Genomic DNA, 23,563 nt, shown 5'->3' on the forward strand with positions numbered 1-23,563 from the left:
TTATCCATCTGGTCCTCTGGGTCGTGACGGCCCCTGGCTTTTTATATATTAGGATTCCGAGGACCAGATATTTATCAAATAATCTCAAAAGATTGTCTCACGTTGCAGCTGTGACAAGTGCTTCTTGGAAGCTATACACAGGGCTTGGTAATGGAGGTCTGAGGAGGTAACAGGTGAGCAGGAGATGATTCCGAGGGGAGGCAGCAGCAGGTGCAAAGGCCCTGGGATAGCAGGGAGCATGGGCCATCCCAGAAAGGGAGAAGACCAGGTGGCTGGTGTACAGAGAAGTGTGTGATGTGTGAGAAGACCAGAAAGGTGGTCAGGAGCCAGGTCCAGGCAGGGCCTTGCAGGACATTTTAGAGAGTTTAGTTCTGATTTTAAGAGCAATTGGAAATTATTGAATTTTTTGTTTGTTTGTTTTCATTTCTAGCTCCAGTCATTATGTTCTAAAATTTATTTCAGAATAAAAAGAAATAAATCACAGAAACTTAACTGAGCATGATTTCCCCCTCATCCCTCCTCCCCCGCCCGCCCCCGTTTTTGTTTCATCTCTGACCTACTATGTGTGAAGGCAAGAACCCTGCCTAGGCAAGAAAAACATCTTTTAGATAAAACCCATGGTGCTTTACCTTTTAGTCTGTTTTTTTCCTCTGCCTGAGGGTAGGAAGGGCTGTCTTGTGTCCTAAATAAATGACTTTTCCATTTCATGAGCTTAACTAAACTGTTTTTTTCTAAATCATATAATACTACTTTTATTTAATGAGTCACATCTTTCTTGATCATAGCTTTAGAAGAACCAAACTGTTTTCAGGATTATTTTGGTTATGCTGTTTTTCTTTCTCTTCCTTGAAATTCATATGAAGCAAGATGCAGTTAAAATATTTTTTGCATCTAAGAGATTGAGAATTAAAAAAAGTGAACCTGTCCTGGCTGGTGTGGCTCATTTGGTTGGAGTGCTGTCCTGTACACCAAGAGGTGGCAGATTCAATCCATGGTCGGGGCACATGGGGGAGGCAACCGATGTTTCTCTCTCATGTCTCTCTCTCTTCTCTCTCCCTCTCCTTTCTAAAATCAATTTTAAAAAACCTAAAACAAGTGAATCCTCAAAATGGAAAGTTCTTTGCCTATTTTAAATTTAGCTTAGAGTATGGGTGTGTGGATGTGTGTGTGTGTGTGTGTGTGTGTGTGTGTGTGTATGTGTGATGTCTGATTATTTACTGTACTGGCCAGGGTCCAATCAGAAAAACAAAGGCTATACTTGGTAATTGAATCAGGAGCATTCAATATAAAAAACAAGTTACAAAGGTGTTGGAAGAGCTGAAAGCCAAACAAGGGATGTTGTGGCAATGAGACAACCTGTAGTCATCTTTCCTCCAATGAAGTGATAAAGAACCGCTGAGTGAAGCTGGCCCCTGTGCTCTTTCATCAGAGCCAATCCTTAGATTTCTTCATGGGTTGTTTCACCTTACGAGTGATTTGGGCATACAATCTGGGACAAGGAGAAAAGCAAGTGTGTTCTCTCATGTGGTCAGGGAGTCATGTTGGTTAGGTCTACCAACGTGATAAATAGATCTCTGTTCAGCATCTGATCATCAGCTCTGTAGATTCCAAAACCTCTCACAATTTTTGACGGGTTGGGAATTCTGGAAAGGCATGGCTGGGAAGATGTGGCTCAGAGACTCTCTTGCAATTGCAGTCAGATAGATGGTGGCTGGAGTTGCAGCGGCAGGAGATGGAACATCTAGGAGCTGGCAAGGTATCACTCTCTCACTTTCTGTAGTTTTAGGACTTCCCCAAGTGGTCTCTACGTATGGACAGTTTGGGCTTACTCATAGCATGATAGCTTCAGGGTAGACTGCTGATGGGGAGCTGAAGGCTTTAAGAGCAAGTGTTCCAGTGACGGATCTACATAACTTAAAAATAATTAGATAGTATTTTATATTGTTTGGGTTTATTATTGCATTACATTTACTCAATTTTTTAACAGAAATTTGGGTTGTTTCCACATTATTGCTATCCAAACAATGCTAATAAATATCTATATATAGCCCTAACTAGTTTGGCTCAGCGGATAGAATGTTGGCCTATGGACTGAAGGTCCCAGGTTCGATTCCGGTCTAAGGGCATGTACCTTGGTTGCGGGCACATCCCCAGTAGGGTGTGCGCAGGAGGCAGCTCATCGATGTCATCAATGTTTCTAACTCTCTATCCCTCTCCCTTCCTAACTGTAAAAAAAATCAATAAAATATATTTTAAAAATATCTATGTATATCTTTATGTGCTTATGTGAAAATTTCTATCTGATAAATGAATAGAATTGGAGTTGCAGGAGTGGAGGTATGCACATGCTAAATTTAGGTGCAGTCATATAAATGACCTTTTGGAAAGGAATTTATACTTCAACAAAGACAGTGAAAATGCCTGTTTTACTTCACATTCTTGTCATCATTGAAATTGTAATTTTAAAAAACGTTTTCCAATTTCATTGGGTAAAAAAAGGACTCTGATTTATAGTTCTTTGATTTTTAGTGAAGGTAAATATCCTATATTTTTATCTGTTTTATTTATTTAAGCATCTGATTTATTATTTTTGGTATTATAAAACCGTGGGTTATCTTTTCCTACTTGATTTTTATACACTTATTATCTATCATGGACATAATCTTTGTCATATGTTGAAAATGATTTATCTTAGTTTCTTCCACCCCAATTTTGCTTGTGGTAGATTTTGTTTTTTTCGCTTTACAGAAATCTCTGGATTTTTAGGGATTCAAATGTATCAAATTTTCCATTATAATTTCTGAACTTTGCACGATGCTTGTACAGGTGTTCACCACCCTAAAATTATAAAAAATATTTCCCCATAATTTCTTCTAGTGATATCTACCCCATCTGTCATTTTATTTTGTTGTAAGGCAAGAGATAGAAAAGCAGTATACTACACTTCCCTCAAGATCTTTATTCTCAATAGACTGTCTCTTAAGAGTTCACGTAAATCAGAAGATTATATAAAGGCCATGAGAATGTATGTTGCTGTACTAACAGTCCTACTGGAGACAAAAGACAGTTACATAAGCCATGAGACCAAACGAAAGTGCTGGTATTTATGAATACTGTGATCACTGTGGCATTCCCCATTTGTGGGTGTAAGGAGAAACACTGTGTTACGAGGCTGTGTGTGCGGAGTTTCCCCAGCCTTCCTACGCGATTTGCTTTGTGCTATCTAGTTTCTGTTACTGACTTGTTGATTCGGTGCTTGCGTCTCCAGGTTTAGTGAGTGTGCACAAGTCATGGGGTGAAGGATGCCATCCATGCTGAGTCTCTATTGATGTTTTATCCTTTGACCCTGAACTTTCGTGAAAGTACTAGGTGAGAACTGGGAGAAGTGATTTGCTCACTCAGGCAAAAGTTGTAAGTGCTGGATAGTCTTTCCTTTGGTACTTTTTGAAACAAAGATACATCAACATGATGGGAAAGGGGAATGAATCACTATCCTAGATAAATCAGTTTTCTGGAGGCCTTGCAAAGTCCCAGGAAAAATGTCTAATATGAAGAATATAGCTCAGGATGTGGGGTCAGGAGGGATCCAAATAAAAGTAGGATCAATTGCCAGGGAGAAGTAGACTCGTAGATATCTCATATTTACTAGGGAGTATAGAGAATCTCCAGTCTAGTCCAGTGAAGGGACTATAGATGACATGGTTCAATACCACAAAGCTCCAAATGTAATGCACACTTTTTTTAAAAAAATCTTTATTGTTGAAAGTATTACATATGTCCTCTTTTATCCCCACTGACCCCTTCTCGCCCTTCCTCGGCCCTTGATCCAGGCCTTCACCATCCTATGTCTGTGTCCAGGGGTTATATGCATATATGCATACAAGGTCTTTGGTTGATCTCTTCCCATCTACCCACCCATCCCCACCTTTCCTCTGAGATTCCACAGTCTGTTCCCTGCTTCTATATCTCTGGATCTATTTTGTTTATCAGTTTATTTTGTTCATTAGATTCCATATGTGAGTGAAATCATGTGACACTTACCTTTCTCTGACTGGCTTATTTTGCTTAGCATATTACTCTCCAGGTCCCTCCATGCTGCACATCTTAATTTTGGATATACAGGCATAAGAGTTGTTGGTCTTTCTGTGATCAGGACCACAATTTTGCCATACTTATATTTTTAATTTTAAAAAAAGCTAGAATTTTAACAATTTTCTTACAGTTTATGGTGAAGTACTAGGATTAATTTTTAAGCCAGCCTTCTAATTTGATATTTTTTAAAAAAGTGTTTTTATTGATTTTAGAGAGAGAGGAAGGGAGAGGGAGAGAAACATGTATATGAGATAAAAACATTGATCTGCTGCCTCCTGCATGCCCCCTACTGGGGATGGAGCCCACAACCTGGGCATGTGCTCTGACCCAGAATTGAACCAGCAACCTTTCAGTGAAGGGACAACACTCAACCAGCTGAGCCACACCAGCCAGGGCAATTTGATATTTTATTTTAACCTGTCCTCCTAAAAAAATATTTTTCAATGATCATTACCAGCTCCCATAGGCTACTGATATGAACTTTCTTTGCGATTTTTCTTTAAATGTATTTACCAGGATAATTCATTGAAAATGAGGGAAATGATGCAATGACTATTTGCTTAAATATCAAAGGTGCCAAGAAAAACTTTCTGGATATGAATTTTAGTTTGGAGAAGAATCTCATGTTTTATCTTCCCCAGAGACTAATTCAACCAAATGTGGACTGTGCTTATTCAAAATAATTGTTTTTAACTGCACTGTCTATTACCAGAGACTCCTAACAGATTTATAGGAGATTGGAGACATTGTCCTCTCTATCTTTCATATACATAGTCTCATACCTAAATTTTTAAAAATATGTATCAGCTATTATCTGTCTTTCTCACTTAGGAAATAGTTAAAAGCTCAGAGCCTCTGAGTAACACATGAGGGCATTTAAGAGAGCCAGTATTTTTAAAATATATATTTTTATTGATTTCAGAGAGGAAGGGAGAGGGAGAGAGAATCATTGATTGGCTGCCTCTTGCACGCCCCCTACCGGGGGTCGAGCCAACAACCCTGGCATGTGTTCTTGACTGGAATCTGACCCAAGACCCTTCTGTCCACAGGCTGATGGAGAGACAGTATTTAAAATAATAATAATTTCAGGATTTCTATTTTGTGCTCTACCTCCTTCTAACTGTATTTTTCTTCAGTTTTCTTTTAAAAACATGAGAAAAAGAGCATAAAGATCCCAAAGAAAAGTATGTGGTTTTTAAAAATATGAATATAATTCTCTTTACTCATAACTAGAACCCACTTTGGTGGAGTCTTTTAGACCTCAGCCTGCTGCTGATTTTCCCACTTACTAAATATGAGAAGCATTTGCCATTTAAAAAACGGCACCAGATTTGTGGCACTGTTTCTGACATAAATTAGAAGCAAGTACTGTTTGAAATTACGGCATACGTCCAGCAATTCTATTAATCATTACTGCAATAAAACATGTTGATGGTAGATTCTTGGAAAGCCAAACAACATTTCTGTGTCTTTGAAGCTTATTTTTGTGGAATTGCTATCTCACTTTTCCCCTGTAATGTTTGTGGAAAGTGCTATAGTGGTATCCACAGAGAAGAGACTCTTTTTATCCACAGAAATAGGAGTCTCTCTGAGGAAAAGTTGTGCGGCTTGTGGTCGACTTGTGTGTAATGGAGGGTCTTCCGAGTGCTTTAGCGACCGGGCTTCATCATGCAGTGACAAGCCCTGCCTCTGCCTGGATCTGTGTAGAGCCCAGGGAACTCCCCAGAGGGCTGGCTACCCTCTGTTATGTTGTCGTTAGCCTCTGATTGGCTCTTTAGTTACTTTCATAAGCAGTTGTTTGTCCACTAAGACCATAGATATTTGGAGTTTGTTGTCTTGTATGTGTGTATGTGTGCGCACTTAAAACTTTATAAAATAACTCTGACATGTCTTTTATTTCAGCACCTTTTCTGCTGTCATTGTAGTCTTCAATCTATGCTAAGCTATAAATTGATATGGCTATAATGATTTCTTTGACTTGTAATTGAGATGTTAATGAGATAATAAGCAATCTCACTATTCCCATATTTGCCAAAGCTGACACAATTGTGGGGATAAAGGACATTCAGCTTAAGACAGCTATCATATTAGGTGTTCCCTGGCACAGTACAGGCAGTCATTAATATTTCTTAAATCTAATTTGATGAGGTTGAGTGTGGGTTGGAAAGACAGGGATATAAAGGATATATTTTGAAAGCTATCATAAATTAGAAATGGAGATAAAGTTTTGAAGTCATAATTTTACTCTGTAAAGAAATTGTGCTATTGTGTTGTAGAATTAAACTTCATTGAGAGGATAATTCAAGTTGAATTAGATTTCAAAGTCCTCAAAATTGTTGAGAAATTCCCTACTGAAAACTATTCTGATTGGGTGTTGTGTAATGGAGTAGTAGGTAATCTAAATTTCATCTTTTATGGGTGGGATTATAGATGAGAAATGATTGCTTTTGTTGTACTTTTGTTTCAATTACATGCTATGCATTATCTTATAAAAGGTAAATCTAAGTAACATAATTTAGCAAAGAAGAGGTGATTCAAAAAATCAGTGTATCTCTTCTGCAGCTCTGCAAGAGGGTAAAAGTCTTCATATACCATGTATCTTTTAAGCCAATGGTTAAGAAAATAAAAGTGATATTGCTGGAAGTGAATTTCAAATCAAATGTAAATGGGGTGATGGAAGAAAGAGCTACTGTGGAATGTTAACACTGCTGCTGTTTAATAGGCCTTAGATACCCAGCCAGAGGAACTTGGTGGTAGCGAATTTACTGACAAATAAGGAGCATGGTTGTGATGAAAAGGGTAAAGATGCCTTAGAGAAAGTGACACTGGCCCAAAAATTTCATAGTTAAGGAACTCTTGGAGACATTTCACGATAGTAAAAGGGCAAAGGTTAAAGCATGGGAAACTGATCTAAACTTAGAAAGGAATGTGACAATTCACAAAAACCTGGAAAAATTCTCACTCTGTATTGTAAGTTACATGGTGAGAAGACAAAACACTGTTCAAACTATTCTTGAAAAGTTTATTACAAAGAAATAAAACTTTAATTCTCCACGTTTTAACTTAGAGTGTATTAAATACAGGTTAGTTTTACTATTGTCTTCATTTTTCTATAGATTTATAATTGACAGTAAGAGAGTTTTTAATATTTTTGATAGATGCTTAAAAATGATGCTTTCTGTATGGTTGTGTCAATTTACACCACCATCAAAGGTTCAGGAGAATCCATTAGTACTCTTTCTGATACCTTGTTCTGTCTCTGCTGTTTTCAGCTCTTTGTTCAAGCTCTTCCTGTAATTGTTTCCTATTTTAATGGACATAAATAGATTTTTGATTTCCTAAAAAAGGGCGTGGCTAGCCTAAACCCTGCTGCATTTTAGACCCATGATACTCTGGTTCTCCTTCCCTTTACTCCCATTTTTTAAAAAATAAGTTAGACCGACTGCTTCAGTTTACTTACCATTCTTCTCCTCTTAGTTCTTGCAGTCATCTAAGAATAGGCATCTTGAGGACATGTCAGTGTTATTACTGAGTAGCCAGTACCTAGCCTAAATATTGACATAAGATCAATACTTAAGTTTTATTTGAAGAAATGTGTTCAGAAAAGCCGCTACCCACCATTCACCCTGGCCCATTCATCCATCCTTCCTTTCTCTACCACCTCTTCATTGTGGCTTTGGGAAATACCACTCCACCTTTCCATGCCTTCTCCCTGCATCCATGGCCATTTCCCTGTGCATTTTCTTTGTTCCAGCCAAAGTAGACTGCTCATTGTTCATCTGCTGCCTTTCATACGCCTTCCTTCCTTTGAGCGTCTCCTTATGCTGGCCTTCCTCCTAGATGTTTGTTCTACTCTGTCCTCCCTGCTTCTCTCAACTCTGCCTGCAGTCGAAGACCATCATTGCCCCCCAAAGGCTTTCTCTGTGACACACTTTCTGATCTCCCTCTCCCCACCACCCCAAACTTTCTCCTTTAAACAACTATAGACCTCTGCAACTGCTTTGTAGAGGCTACCAAGTATGATCCATTTATGCTGTTGTATTTACCTCCTCCCACAAAAATAGAAGCTCCCGAGGAATCTCTTATTCTTTCCTTCAATGTGTAACATAGTTCTTACCCACAGTTGGTATTCAATGAATATTTTGTTGGATTGTCCTGTAAAGTGGCATTCCAGAGAGCTGTCAAGGAAACTCCATCCCACTAAAAATATTAAGAATTGTTTTACGAGTTCTTTATTTTTCTTCTGACTCACAAATAAAAGTTCTGTTGTTCTTTGGTGTTGTATGATGTATCCATTTATTTTAAAATGTCAAAGGCCAGGAGAGTGGAGAATGAGGAAGTACCAAGATGTTAGAACCGGAAATATTTCTAGGGATTCCGTGTAGTCCAACCCTTTAATTTTACAGGTGAATAAACTGCTGTCTACAATACGTAAGTGACTTGCCCCAGATTGTACAACCAAATTGTGGTAACATTTGGACCAGAGATGTAGTCACCTAACCCTGCCCAGTGCTTGTTCCCACAAGGTGCCACAGTGCACATGAAGGTATTGTTAAGGTGTGTGTAGTTCCACTGTTAAAGGAGGCAGCTAATGTTCCCATTGCCTTTCAAATAGGAAATTGATTTTCCTTTTTTACTTGTTGTAAGTTCTATAATTGGATTAATTTATATCAACTGGAAAATTTCTAGCTACATTAACTTTGGATGGCATAGATTTATTGCTAACATTTAAGTAGTCTTTAGGGTTTTTTTTTTTTGGTGTTTTTTAAAAACATTTTTATTGATTTCAGAGAGGAAGGGAGAGGGAGAGAGAGATAGAACCATCAATGATGAGAGAGAATGATTGATCGGCTTCCTCCTGCATGCCCCCTACTGGGGTTGAGCTCACAACCTAGGCATGTGCCCTGATTGGGAATTGAACCGTGACCTCCTGGTTCATAGGTTCACGCTCAACCATTAGGCCATGCTGGACGGACATAAGTCATCTTTTTGTTGAAGTATAACATACCTATAGAAAAGTTCATAATGCAGAAGTGCAGTCTGAATTGTCACAAAGTGAACACGATTGTTTGACCTGTACTTTGATCAGGAAACAGAGTAGATCAGCAAGTTTAGAAACATTTGAAGAAATAAAGAGTTTTGAAGCTATATACTTTTCTTTTTATCTCCCTACAGGTATTGTCAGTCTGTGTCTTAACAATAATCCTTGGCTGTATATTTGGGTTGAAACCAAGCTGTGCCAAAGAAGGTAACTAGTACTGTGTATGTGTGTTGATATTTAGCCTTCTTCAGAACGTGATAAGTGTTATGTTCTAATCCTATGGCTGCTCCATGATATTGCGTATTTGGTGCTGGTTTGAGCCACCTTAAAACTCTTTTATCTTATCCATATTTTATTTACTTGCAAAATTTCATCCTAAAACAATAAAGAGGGGCTAGGATAGAAAAACCAACCAACCAAACAAACAGAAAACTCCCAAAACAACAGAAAATAAATTAGGAACAAGGGAACAAACCAGCAGACATGGCCCACAGGTTCCGGCATCAGGCTCCTGCAGCCGCTCCCTGCCTTCCCCCAGGCACTCCTTTCTCCTCGAGCCAAGCCGTGAGTTGCAAAGGCAGCCCCAGAGGTTTTCAGGTGACCAGCCAGCATCCCTGGGCAACCAGAAACTTATCTTTATCTGTTCTCATGGCTCTTAAAATTGTGGACTTAGTGGTTTCAAGCATTTGTGATATTTTTAAGCTAATACATGTGTGTGTGTGTGTGTGTATCGAGTGTAGAAATTATCCAGCATTGGTAAGATCACTATAAATCATAAAACCGAATCACAGTTCATTGTAGGAGTCATTATTTTGCCTCTGAGGTAGGCTTGTTTTCCCCTTGTAAAAGTCATTGTTGGTCTTCCTAGAGAATTCAATTTTGAAAATGCTTTTCCTGTTGAACGATTCTGTAATTATAATATTAGTCATTAAAAAATTTAGTGATTATGAAGCTATTATTTATTGTTGAAATGAATGAAATGTAGTAATTTTATGTATTTAGTCAACAATCTTACAGACATATCTTAGAGACCTTGCAGGTTTGGTTCCAGACCACAGCAATAGAGCCAGTATGGCAATAAAGCAAGTTGTAATCTTTTTGCTGGTTAAGGATCTTGCCTCAGTTGGTAAAAAAAATGCAGCATCTGTGAAGTGCAATAAAGCGAAGCACAGTAAAAGGAGGTGTGCCTATATTCAGAGCAAAAATTAAGAAGCTGAAGCCTTTAGTGTTCACTCTGTAGTTTTTTGGCATGCAGTAATTTACCTTGAGTTCAGTTTGACATGCAAAAATAGCAGTTTTAAACCTGACATAGTGTGCATAATATTTTAAAAAATATCTAGGTGCATATTAATGAGCTTAAAATAATACCTATTATTTTAATAGCTTTTCCCCACCCTGTGTCAGGAAAATAAGCACTTCTGACTCTAAAAATTATTGTCATTTTATGTTCTTAAAATTGCCTAAAATCCCAGTGTCATAAGAGTTAAGTTCTGTGGTAGTGTCTTGCTGGGTCAGGAGACTATTCAAGTCAAGAGCTAGGATTATTCCTTTCTTCTGTTGGACTTCCATTATTTACATGTAAATTTTTTTCTCATCATCCTGATTTTTTAGAAATCCAATAAAATCCAAGGTTGTTCTAGATATCTAGTAAAGAGTTTCAATGTAAAATTGTTTTTTGTGAAAAGTATTTTCTTCCATATCCTCCATTTATCTATTTAGGGAAAATTTATTAGTACCAATGATAGTCACGTGTCTTGTAGGTACAAGGGATACATTGTGCTGGGCGAAATTTAGGTGTGGTCTTTGTTCTTAAGAAGTTTGTAGCCTAGTGTGAGACTGGGATACTGATCAAATAATCCAGTTACAAATGGAATTAAGTGACTAAGAGGAAGGATACGATTTTATAAAATTTAAGAAAGCAAAGTGGACTGAGACTGGGCGGTTTGGGAGAGCTTCTTAGAGGGATCTAGGCTGGATCGAAAGGTGAAATGGGTGTTCAAGGTGATGGTGATTGAGGGGGTGGGCAGTCCCACAGAATGTGTTCTGCATAATCCCATTACTTCTTTACACAAAGACAGAGAGTAAGGTAAGTCAGGTATTCTCTCTCTGAAAGTTTCATAGATAATCACTTTAAACATCTTTTCTCACATTTTGAAATTTTAGAGAACTTCATGGCTGTTTAAGCCAACCTTCAGAACAAGCCCCTATTCTGACTTTTCTTTACCATCCCATAAAGTATTTAAGTCTTATCAAACCCAGTAGGGTTGTAATAAGCAAAAGAAAAAACTTCTCTTTTTTCTATGGCAAGAGAGAAAATGATGAACTCTGTACACAGGTTACCTTCTATTTGTATCAGTTTCCGTGTGTATTTGTGAAAGATTCTTAGGTAACTTCATTATCCATCTGTGTTTTCTAAAGTAGTATTTGAATTGTACAGAGTAGATGCACTTTAGGTGTATCAGTTGGTGTTTGCTTTGTAATTCTATAATGATTAGAAATATCTAACTCGTTATTCAATATTTTCAGTTAAAAGTTGCAAAGGTCGCTGTTTTGAAAGAACCTTTGGGAACTGTCGCTGTGATGTTGCTTGCGTTGAACTCGGAAACTGCTGCCTCGATTACCAGGAGACCTGTATAGAACCAGGTAAGAATGTGCTGGGGAAAAAGGCAGTCATAGGCATTAGTAAAACCACAGGATGGTTCTGCGTCTTTTAGGTTTGCGATTACCTAACTCATTTGAGATTTTTAAAAATTTGGCTTTTATATTTCCTTAGAGTAAACAATTCCACATATTTTGGCCATTAAACAATATATGGCCAGCAACACTGTGCCTATTTTTAATGTACAACCTAATTTGCATTTAAACTAAGTTCAAAGGAACATATATGACTATTTCATTAAAGCACAAGTTCTTGAATATCCACGTAAACTTTAAAATAAAACCTTCAGAACATGGAAAATTTTCTCAGTTTGATGTTGACTTCTCTACATCTGACATGGAATAATATTTAAGTGGGAGTGAGCCAGATTTAGATTCAAGTTTGAGAACCGTGCAAATGGCTGGTGGAAAAAGCCAAGACCTTCCTATGAATGCCATCATAAGAATTGTTTGTCCACATTTTAGAATGATGAGCTTCTGGGGTTTCAGTGAAATAATAACAACTGCTGCTGCATATTCTCTGTTTGTTCTGATTGACATTGTGATGGCAGGTTCTGCGACTGACTGAAAGTTACGGACCAGTTTGTTGTCTCTTTCGGGTCCTGCTCCGGAAGACAACAATTCTGTGTTCAGTTCGGACCCTGAAATTGTTGTTGATATTTATTCCTAGAGCACATATGGACTTGCAGCAAATTCAGGTGTGGTGAGAAAAGGCTGTCCCGAAGCCTCTGCTCCTGCTCAGATGACTGCAAGGACCATGGTGACTGCTGCATCAACTACAGCCCTGTGTGTCGAGGTCAGGTTTCCACGCACTCAGCCGTCTCCACAGCCTGACGTCTTCCTCGGTCTTAGCTGGGTTCTGCACACGTTTTATTTTTCCACATTAGGAGTCATGTTTATTGGCCAACCATACTAGCTGAAAAAATATGTTTAAACATTTTATTAAATAAAAATTCAAGCATATACATGAGTAAAAAGAAAGGTATTGTGAACATTGTACCCACACCCAGATTAATAATTATTATCTGCAGAGGGCTAACCATTTTTTGTCTATAGTCATTCATTCACCAGCTACCACCCCCTCCTATTGTTTTGACATTAGCTTTATATTTAATGCCGAATTGTGGAAAGATCATCCCGGCTGACTCCTGTGTCCCAGGTTCCCTTGTAAAAACACGAGGATAATGACTTCCATGCCACCCCAATAAATTCAATTAAAAAAAAGAGCAGCAACTTAGATGCTGAATTTATGACATGAGTAATAGGAGGAGCTTAAATGATCGGTTCACTGTTGGGCCCACTATAGCTTGACATAGCTCTGTAAATATGAGCATGGTCGCAACATTCTGAGATAGAGGTGAGAGAGCTGGCTCATGAATTTCAGGGACTATGCTCAAAGAATGAACAATATCTCTATGTTCCTCACTGCATAAAAGTACATTTGTCCTTTATGATGGCCTCTATCTCTCTTAGGAATCATGAGGCTCGTTTCATATGAACATGAGACTTTAATTTTTCCACAGGATTCTGTCTCCTAATTTCCTAAAAGTATAGCCAGGTAGCTGTGGCAGGTTGTCTGAGAATTCACAGCACAGAGCCAGGTCAGAGGGTCTCAGGGAGGGCAGTGATCTCTTCCTCGAATTAAGAAAAGGGAAATGCAGCAAGAATATAGCATTGCATCAAAAGTAACATCATGTCTGGGGGGGGGGAAATGACTGCACATTGCCTAAATTCCTACTGGAAATGACTTAGGCATTTAGGATAATCTGTTCATTTTGTGAAAGGTACAGTGGGAAAATATTGAAAACTCAACTTCCTAAGGCATATTATTAAGATTACGTTTTCTTTTTTTTTAAACATTAGGTTCTTAGACTTCAGTAGGTCATATTTTAGATCATTAAAAGGAAGCTTATGTTAAAACACAGGAAGAGGAGTTTCCATCCTGTCTACTTCATTTCTGACCTACTCTCTCTTATATTGCCTGTGTCACTCATTTCAAACTCAGTTGCATATTCTCTTTTGTCAGTTATTTGTGTCTCATGTGTTCACTTTCTCTCCATAGTTAGATTATGAGTTCTTAGCAAATAGACAGCATCTCACACTTTTGTATTTAAAAAAAAAAGTTTGTCATGCATTGAGAGAGTGGATGTGAAATTACTGCAAAAGATTATAGGTTAGTATGTAAACTGATGTTGTTAGGATGTCTTGTCTAGATGTTACAGGTTTCTTTGAAATTCCTTGGTACTATCTAGCTCTGTTTGAGAGGAACTGACATCATAGATTGAATACCAAAAGATTTTGTTGGGTGGGATAGAAGGAGGGTTGTAAATTTTGGCTGAAAATATGAACAATTTAAAAATGGAAAAGATGCCTTCAAGATCTCACAAATGTAATATTATATTTTAGTCCTGCAATGATACATTCATTTTTTTTCTTCATGATATCAACTAACTCTGGAAACATTTTTATTTTGAAACAGATTACCTCCCTCTTTTCATTATATTTTCCTAGAACCATGCCCCATGTTACCTATGTAAATGTTAACACATTTTGTTTTTAGAATCTGTCTTAATGTATCTCATAAGCATCATATTGTTATTGCTATTAAGTTTGTTCATCATGTTTTATTTCTTTAAAATATTTTAGGTGAGAAAAGTTGGGTAGAAGAAACATGTGAGAGCATTAATGAGCCACAGTGTCCATCAGGGTAAGATGATATTCTGAGATACAAACTTTTTCTTCTTTTAGAAATACCATTTTTTTTTTCCAAATTGAAAAGATAAAAATAATTACTATTCATTGGTTCATTAAACATGAATTTCAGGCCTCATCTTTGGCACTGGGGGTGTAAAGATGGTATAAAGTGGTGTGACCCCCACTCTGGAATGTAGTAGAAAAAAGAGAAGTCATGAATATGTAGTATTTAGTATTCATGAGTGTTGGGTGGAAATATTTGTATCTTCCTTCTTAGAAGGAAGGGCGCCTTTACTTTCATATGGAGTTTTGAGAGTTGAACTTGTAGCAAATTACTTTACAGCTTCTTTTTTATATTTTTACATTTAGTTCATTTATAAATTTGGGGGATAAGCAACATGTCTGTGAGAGGATGTTACATAATTTTTACAATTCATATTTGTTCTTTTTGTCCTTAGAGTATTTGGCACTTAGAGTATTTTATATATATTAGGCCATCAAAAAAAAAAAAAAAAAAAAAAAGCGTTGTGGAATTCAGGGAATGGAAATTTTAAAAAGATGTTAGATACATTTAGCTTTGCTCCACTTGAAATCTACCCCATATAATTTGAGTTATTCATTTCTTTTTAAAAAAATATATTTTTATTGATTTCAAAAAGTAAGAGAGAAGGAGAGAGAGATAGAAACATCAATGATGAGAGAGAATCATTCATCAGCTGTCTCCTGCATGCCCCACACTGGGGATCAAGCCCACAACTCGGGCATGTGTCCTGACCGGGAATCAAACCGTGACCTCCTGGTTTGTAGGTCGATGCTCAACCACTGAGCCACAGTAGCTGGGCTTGAGTTATTCATTTCATGAAATATATTTTTACCTCTTTAAAATGATGATTTTTCCAAACTATTAAAAATGTTATGCCTATATTTTAGTTTATTTTTTATGTATATAATTTATTTTTGCTTTATAAAATATGTATTTTTTTCTTTGGGATGGGAGAATATATTTTTGTTGTTCAAAGTAATAGCAATAGAAAAAGCTAAACTCAAACCAAAAAGTTTCAAAAGAAGAGACTTTTTTTAAAAAAAGACACTTCTCATGTACTTTAAGCTGCCTTTTAAGTCCAAGATATACAGGAAATTTTTGACTTAGTGAATTTTGAATTTTTCCCTTTCTTCTAAACATTGATCATTATTTTTCAATTATAATGTTGGGGGGCTTTTTTTTAGTGGAAAAACATATCTTCTTTCTTTACAAGAAGATTATAATTTAAAACACATTTTATTATACTGGAAATTGATTTGCCAGTATATTTACCTGGTGGTTCAGTAAACTGTTTTTATGTTTGCTGTTGATTGAGTATAAATAACTTTATAAAGATACAGACTGTTGAGACTGTATGCAGCTGATTCTGTGTGGTATTAACACTAGTTAGTGTAAATTATGTAAATTACATACACATCTCTTCCTTTTTCTATTTGTGTTTGTATAAGAGAGTAAGCTGGGGAGGAGATAGAGTTGAAAAAAGCAAGGCGAGGTAAACATTAGCTCTCAAAGTTTGTTACTGAGTACATTTTCAGTGGAAATTTTTTTTCATGGTTATCCAATGATATATAACTCTCCTACCATCTACCAGATAGCATTAGAAGCTGCAAAATTTCTGAACCATGCCTGTTTTGGTGAAGTCACATAACAGTTGTCCATAGTTGTTCTCTTTTCCTGAGTACATATCATTGTATGTGTGTGGGGTTTTTCCTTCTTTGCTTCCCTGTTTAGATTTCCACACCACAGACTGTGTGTGTGCTGTCATTGTTCATTCCTAGCTTTAGATCATTTCTTTGTTGTTTATATATTTAAATGCAGTAAATACCTCTTAAACTTCTCTGTTAAATATTAATATCTTTTAAATATATTAAAGCTAAAAACTATTGTATATAATTTATGTGATATTAGGTGCCATCTATTAGATTTAAGTATAGACAATATCAGAAAGTGGTTTTTCAGGAAAAAAAATTAATGGAAACAAAAACATAATTTAGAAAATAGTTTGTGTTAACATTTATTCTGATGCATATTGGGAAAATATTTCATTTTAGTGGCATTTGGTTAGCTCGTAGAATAGAAGAAACCATGAGTGATATTCTCTGTATGGTGACTCAATGGTATGAGTGCTTAATAAATACTGTTTGATAATAGATAGATATGTAATGAAATATAAAAGCATGTATATGAATATAAATGCTTATAAAATATCCTTCATGAGGTTGTTTGCTGAGTTTGCTGGTTAACTCTAGATTACACACAGACCTCAGTGGAAAATCTTCATTGGATGTGTGTCTTCTTTCTTTAAACATGTTCTTTTTTCCTATTGCCCAGGTTTGAAACACCTCCTACCCTCTTATTTTCGTTGGATGGTTTCAGAGCAGAATATTTACACACCTGGGGTGGACTTCTTCCTGTTATTAGCAGACTAAGTGAGTAACTTCAGAGTTTACTATTGGAGTATCACGATTTCAATGAGATAGTCGAAGGACACAGTCTTTTTTTGGAAAAGTACTGGCAGTTTGAACTTGACTGTTTTACTAAACTTCTCTGATATGGAGTGGTTGAACTTGATGATAAGGAACTAGTGTTTAATATTGTAATTACTTTAAGCTGCCTTTTAAATACTTCTAAAATTTGGTTTTTATTTCTTACTGGAAGAAAATAGTTTTTAGAAATATCATTTGACATAAAAATTCCTTAGTGAAGAGCCTGCATAGGCAAGGAAGGCCCTATTCTCACTAGCCAGGACCATGGGCCTTCAAGCTTGCATCTGGCCTTTTGTTACCAGTGGGAGGAAGGTTTGTCTTGATGACATCAAACATGGCATCCTGAGTTCAGAATTAAGTAACTGTAGGTACCAATATGTGAAGTTTAAAAGCTACCAATACACAATTAGCCTGTCTAGCTTGAGATCATTGGGGAATGTGGTCTGTCATAAAGTGTTTGGAAGGCAGTGAGGTACACATGACAATCCAAGGAACATTTTGAAGCAATAAGGTATTAAAATGCTAGAATCATTAGTTATGTGTTCCTTCCTCAGTAGCAGATGCAGAAGGAGCTGATTCAGGAACAATCTGACTTCTGCGCTTTCTCTGACTTGAAAACAGAATGTGCCTTTTTTTCCCCAGCAGCATTGAGTTTGTCCAGTGTGAGCTCGTTCTGGATCTATGGGTTGGGACACTGTCACCCCAGCTACTGTTTCACCCTAGTTTTAATTTTATGCAGATTTAGCTACTAGTTCAGTTTTGTTGTTGTTTTTGTTTTGTTTTGTTTTGTTTTGTATTACCTCTTGCAATTTAGGTATGTGACCACTAAATAGTCACAAAGATCTAGCAAGCATCGTTATTATAAATGGTCCATCTGGAACTTAATGTTATTGATTAATATAGGATAATTACTTCATTGGCTTCATTATTTTGTTTAATATTTTTGACTAGGAGAAAAATTAACTCTCTTTTAACATTGAATTTGAGTTAATAATTTTGCTTTATAATTCACCCTGAATTTGTATATGATTATAAACTCCTCATGGGTTAATGTTTTTATACAATTTATAGACTGCTGTGGTACCACAGCTAAATAAGGTAAACAGATTGCAGTTGTATTTAATAACAATCTTTAATTTTTTTCCTTTGTAGAAAATTGTGGAGCATATGCTAGAAACATGAGACCAGTATATCCATCAAAAACTTTCCCCAATCACTACAGCATTGTCACGGTAAGTTCTGCATTTCAACTTTTATGTGTTCACAGATGTGAGATGTAAATGTAGCATTTTTTGAGAGATTAATTAGATATCAGATCAGAAAAATGAATAACTTCTTTTCCAATGTATAGTTAAGCCAAGAAACCTAGATTGTGGTCGGTCTTTGCTCTGCTACTAACTAGCCCTGGCCTTGGAAAGGTCACTTTACCTTCCGAGTCTCAATTTTCTCATCTGAAAATAGGTGGCCAAAGACCTCATAAATGCTTTCTTGGTTCCTTTTAGTTTTAAGATCTCTGATTCTTAGGTCCTGTTTTTTCTTACTAGTTTTGTAGCTTACTTTATTTAAGCCCCCAAACTATCTCACACTGGTGTGTTTGCAACTTATCTTTCCAATCATCTTTTTAAAAAAAAAAATTGTTGACACTATTACAGATGTCCTCTATCACTCCCACACACACTTTGCCCACCTCCACCCAGTCCCCACCCCTCCCCTGGCCTTCACCACTCTGCTGCCTGTGTCCACGGACCATCAATCATCTTGATGGATGAGTTTGAGCAAATCACTCTGCCTCACTCTGGATAGGATTACAGTCCTGTTTTTGTTTCAGTCAAAGTTTCCAGATTTAATTTGAATCCAGGAAAATGAAAAGTAGAATTCATTTGGCCTGTAAGCCAGAAAATTAATACTTTAGCTTGTATGGATCCCAACCAAAAAAAGTTTGTTCTGCAGAAATGCTTTCCTCAGTAATGCAAAAAAGATAGCAGAGTACTTTTTTCACAATTTGGGAGGCTGCCTATTTATCTAGCCCTTCATCGGTAGCATTGCTAACTTATTACCTCCTTTTACATAATGAAAAACACAAATACTGCATAAAATTTTGAGTGGTTGGTTGTGTTTTGATAATACTCATTGTTTTGTTTTTCCCTCAAACTGTGTTAAGTTTCTTATAGCTTCAGTAACCTCTTTTTCTTTGATGAAATTGTTCAGTGACTTTAACATGAAAATACTCATTGACCGCATAAAACCTGCATTTTATATTTTTTAGGGTCTTTATCCAGAATCCCATGGCATAATTGACAATAAAATGTACGATCCAAAAATGAATGCTTCCTTTGCACTTAAAAGTAAAGAGAAATTTAATCCTGAGTGGTACAAAGGAGAACCGGTAAGTTGTTTGTTTTAGCCACTAAAGCAGTTTCTTTTATTGTTCTCCTCTCTTACAATCAGAGTAAAACACCAGATTCCCTGGCACTCTTAATAACCTGCTTCATTTACTATGTTTATGGCCATCCTTTTGTAGATGAATGCTGATAATGCTAAATGCAGTTTGTGTCATTGTGTAATGAGAGTGGTAATTTATTTCAGAATTGGGCTCGGGTTATTCTGAGCCATTTTTCTTTCTGCTTGACCCTATCTTCTTGTATTAGTAGCATATGGCAGTAGGTGAATGGGAAGTAATATTTTGATCTGCACCAAGCTAATTATTTCTGAAGGAGGTAAACTTTGACTTCTTTTGCATATGAAAACTTAGAAGATTCTCTCTGACTGTAATTTAGATGTATCCTTTCTATTTTTAAAAATTGTTACAATATTTCTATAGGGTCTATTTGGATAGTCTTAGTAATCCTCTTGGAAAAAGAGCATGATGTGTAATTTACAGGTTATAAAATTCAAATTTTAGCTCTGATATTAAAGCTCTGTGACTTTGGGCAAATTATTTTTTCTGTGCCTTAGTTTTCTCATATCTATACTGTAGATAATACTGTTAAGTAGCTCATAGGGTTTTTTGAGGGTTATTTAAATTAATAATCTAGGATAATTATTGGACTACTATTTAAAACTGTAATTGGCAATAATAAATGCTTAATAAATATTAGTTATATAAGTTAAGACGTTGATAAATTGGACATGCATATTTGTGAATTTTTCTTTTTTCAAGAGGAACCTGTTAAGTAGGGGCATGGCTCTAAAAGTTGCAGTAGTTGCCAACTGACTTATGCCCATATTTTTTAGGTTAATTTAGTCTCTATTTTATTTATTTTTGCTGCTGTTCAGAGTCATATTACATTATTGTTTTTAAATCTAACTGCTGGATCTTATTAACCTTGTAAACATCCTAGCACTTGAGAAGAATGCATTGGTGTTGCATGAACACATGTTTTCCTAAGAAATCAATATTTACATAATCTCCTAACTTTCCTTTGTGATCTTTTCCAGATTTGGCTCACAGCGAAATATCAAGGTCTGAAGACTGCCACATTTTTTTGGCCAGGCTCAGATGTGGAAATTAATGGAATTTTCCCAGACATCTATAAAATATATAATGGGTATGTGTAGATGTACTTTTCCTAGGACTATAACATAGAATAGCTTTTTAAATAAATAAATAAATAAATAAATAAATAAATAAATAAATATTGATTTCAGAGGAAGGGAAAGGAGAAAGATAGAAACATCAATGATGAGAGAGAATCATTGATTGGCTGCCTCCTGCACATCCCCTACAGGGGGCCAGTATGTGCCCTGACCGAAATTGAACCAATCAAACTGTGACCTCCTGGTTCATAGGTCAACGCTCAACCACTGAGCCACACCAGTTGGGCTTCTTTTGTGATCTTATGCCATTGTTAATTCTCTGTGGTTTACTTGAGCATAGTGCAGTGCCTCTTCCCACCTTATTATTTACCACTAGAGGCCCCTTGCACGAAATTTGTGCAGGGGCAGAGGGTCCCTTAGCCTGGCCTGTGCCCTCTTGCAATCTGGGACCCCTCGCTCCTAACCACCCACCTGCTCGCTTCTAACCACCTGCCTGCTCACTCCTTACATAGCCCACCTGCTTGCTCCTAACTGCCTGCCTGCTTGCTCCTTACCACTTGGCTCACCGCTTCTTAGCGCTGCTGTGGAGGCGGGAGAGGCTCCTGCTACCGCCACTGCACTAGCCAGCCGTGAGCCCAGCTTCTGGCTGAGCAGCACTCCTCCTGTGGGAGGGCACTGACCACCAGGGGGCAGCACCTGCATTGAGCGGCTGCCCCCTGGTGGTCAGTGCACGTCATAGCGACCGGTTGTTCTGGTCGTTCTGCTGTAAGGGTCATTAGGCTTTTATATAATAGACTAGAGGCCCGGTGCATGAAATTCATGCATGGGGGGGGGGGTGTTGTCCCTCAGCCCAGCCTGCACCCTTTCCAATCTGGGACCCCTCAAGGGATGTCCAACTGCCCGTTTAGGCCCGATCCCGGTGGGATAACCCTAAACTTCACAAAATTTTAGGATTATCCTAAAGCCATGTAAGAGTTTATTTGGAAACTTAAATTTGTTTTCCAAAAAAAGGAACAAAAATTAACCCATTGTATGCCTTAAGCATCTGTAGATGCAAGCAGCAGACCTTCATTTTAGGATTATCCTAAAGCCATGAAAGAGTTTATTTGGAAACTTAAATTTGTTTAATTTAGGCCCGGTGGGATTGGGCCTAAACGGGCAGTTGGACATCCCTCTCACAATCCAGGACTGCTGTCTCCCAACTGCTCGCCTGCCTGCCTTCCTGATTGCCCCTAACCACTTCTGCTTGCCAGCCTGATTACCCCCTAACCACTCCCCTGCCCGCCTGATTGATGCCTAACTACTCCCCTGCCAGCCTGTTTTCCCCTAACTGCCCTCCCCTGCCGGCCTGTTTTCCCCTAACTGCCCTCCCCTGCAGGCCTGGTCCCCCCAACTGCTCTCCCCTGCAGGCCTGGGTCCCTCCCAACTGCCTTTCCCTGCAGGCCTGGTCACCCCCAACTTCCCTTCTCTGCTGGCTTGGTCACCCCTAACTGCCCTCCCCTGCAGGCTTGATCGCCCCCAACTGACCTCCCTTGCAGCCCTGGTTCCTCCCAACTGCCCTCCCTTGCTGGCCATCTTGTGGTGGCCATCTTGTGTCCACATGGGGGCAGACATCTTGTGTGTTGGAGTGATGGTCAATCTGCATATTGCTCTTTTATTAGATAGGATAGAGGCCTGGTGCACAGGTGGGGTCCAGCTGGTTTGCCCTGAGGGGTGTCCCAGATCAGGGTGGGGGTTCCTTTGGGGCATGGGGCAGCCTGGGTGAGGGGCCTGTGGTGGTTTGCAGGCTGGCCACACCCCCTCATGACCCAAGCAGAGGTCCTGGTATCTGGGGTTTATTTATCTTCTATAATTGAAACTTTGTAGCCTTGAGTGGAGGCCTAGGCTGGCAAAGGCAGGTGGAAAGCTTGGCTTCCTCCATTGCCGGGGAAACCCAAGCCTCCCTCCTGCTCTCTATGGCCATAGCTATCTTGATTGGGTTTATTTGCATAGTCACTCCTGATTGGCTTGTGGGCGTGGCTTGTGGGTGTAGTGGAGTGATGGTTAATTTGCATATTACTCTTTTATTAGATTATTTTCATTCTGTGGATGGTAATTGAGATTTTATTGCCATTCACTATACCAGGCACGGGGGATTCAAAGATTAGTGATATATGTTCTCTGGCTTTTCCAAATCTAATAGAGAATACAACTCATGCAACTGTAATGGGGTTGGGCAAGCACACACTTTGGTGGAGTTTTGTAAACAAAATCCTGTGCCTGGAGGAAGGTGTAGTGAATTCTGCTGAGGAAATGTTGCCTGGGGAACTATCTGTTCATCTGCTGCCTACTTTCTTCTTTTACTGAGTCATCAATAAGTGAGTCTTCATCAGATGCCTTTGAAGAGTGTACTAGCACATGGGTTTTTCACATGGTAGCAATTGCTATCCTCAGGTATAGGAGAAATATCCTCAAGTAGAGTTTAGGAAGCATATTTTTAAGCCCAATGACAACTTTCATATGTATAAAACTTAACCAGTTAACTGCTACGCGTCCAAAATGAAAACCATCCCCACATGCCATGACATTTTGAATTTAATTTAAAAAATCAATTTGCAATGAATATTATAAAAATAAATATATTCCTCACAATTTGGTGTTCTTGAATATTTTCAGCTGAAAATTCTCATGAAAAATGGTTTTAAAGTTGGTCAAGGCTGCCACTTAGGGAAAACATTTATTATTTTATTTTTTCTTTATTGATTAAGGTATTACATATGTGTCCTAATTTTTACAGATGCGCATGGCATGTGGGGAAGGTCTGCCGCTTGCATCTACAGATGCTTAAGGCATACAATGGGTTAATTTTTGTTCCTTTTTTTTGGAAAACAAATTTAAGTTTCCAAATAAAACTCCCTACATGGCTTCAGACACAATTGATGCATTAGATTGTTTTAATCTTTCTTAATGCAATTTTGTGAAGAAAAACATTTACATTTTAAACCTAAACAATGGTCCCGGATTTGTTTCATT

At 37.7% G+C, this 23,563-nt stretch overlaps 1 protein-coding gene across 1 annotated transcript in view; it reads left to right on the top strand.

Moving 5' to 3' along the window:
- The window catches only part of ENPP1 (ectonucleotide pyrophosphatase/phosphodiesterase 1), a 68,956-nt gene that overhangs the window by 14,761 nt on the left and 30,632 nt on the right, over positions 1–23,563 (top strand). Inside the window, exons 2-9 of the mRNA XM_080664138.1 lie at positions 9,268–9,340; positions 11,660–11,776; positions 12,462–12,587; positions 14,438–14,498; positions 16,860–16,957; positions 18,167–18,246; positions 19,281–19,400; positions 20,453–20,562. Coding sequence (XP_080520264.1) covers positions 9,268–9,340; positions 11,660–11,776; positions 12,462–12,587; positions 14,438–14,498; positions 16,860–16,957; positions 18,167–18,246; positions 19,281–19,400; positions 20,453–20,562 — 785 coding nt within the window. The remainder of the gene's footprint in view (positions 1–9,267; positions 9,341–11,659; positions 11,777–12,461; positions 12,588–14,437; positions 14,499–16,859; positions 16,958–18,166; positions 18,247–19,280; positions 19,401–20,452; positions 20,563–23,563) is intronic.

This window comes from Plecotus auritus (genome assembly GCF_963455305.1).
Source record: "Plecotus auritus genome assembly, chromosome: 4".
Taxonomy (NCBI): domain Eukaryota; kingdom Metazoa; phylum Chordata; class Mammalia; order Chiroptera; family Vespertilionidae; genus Plecotus; species Plecotus auritus.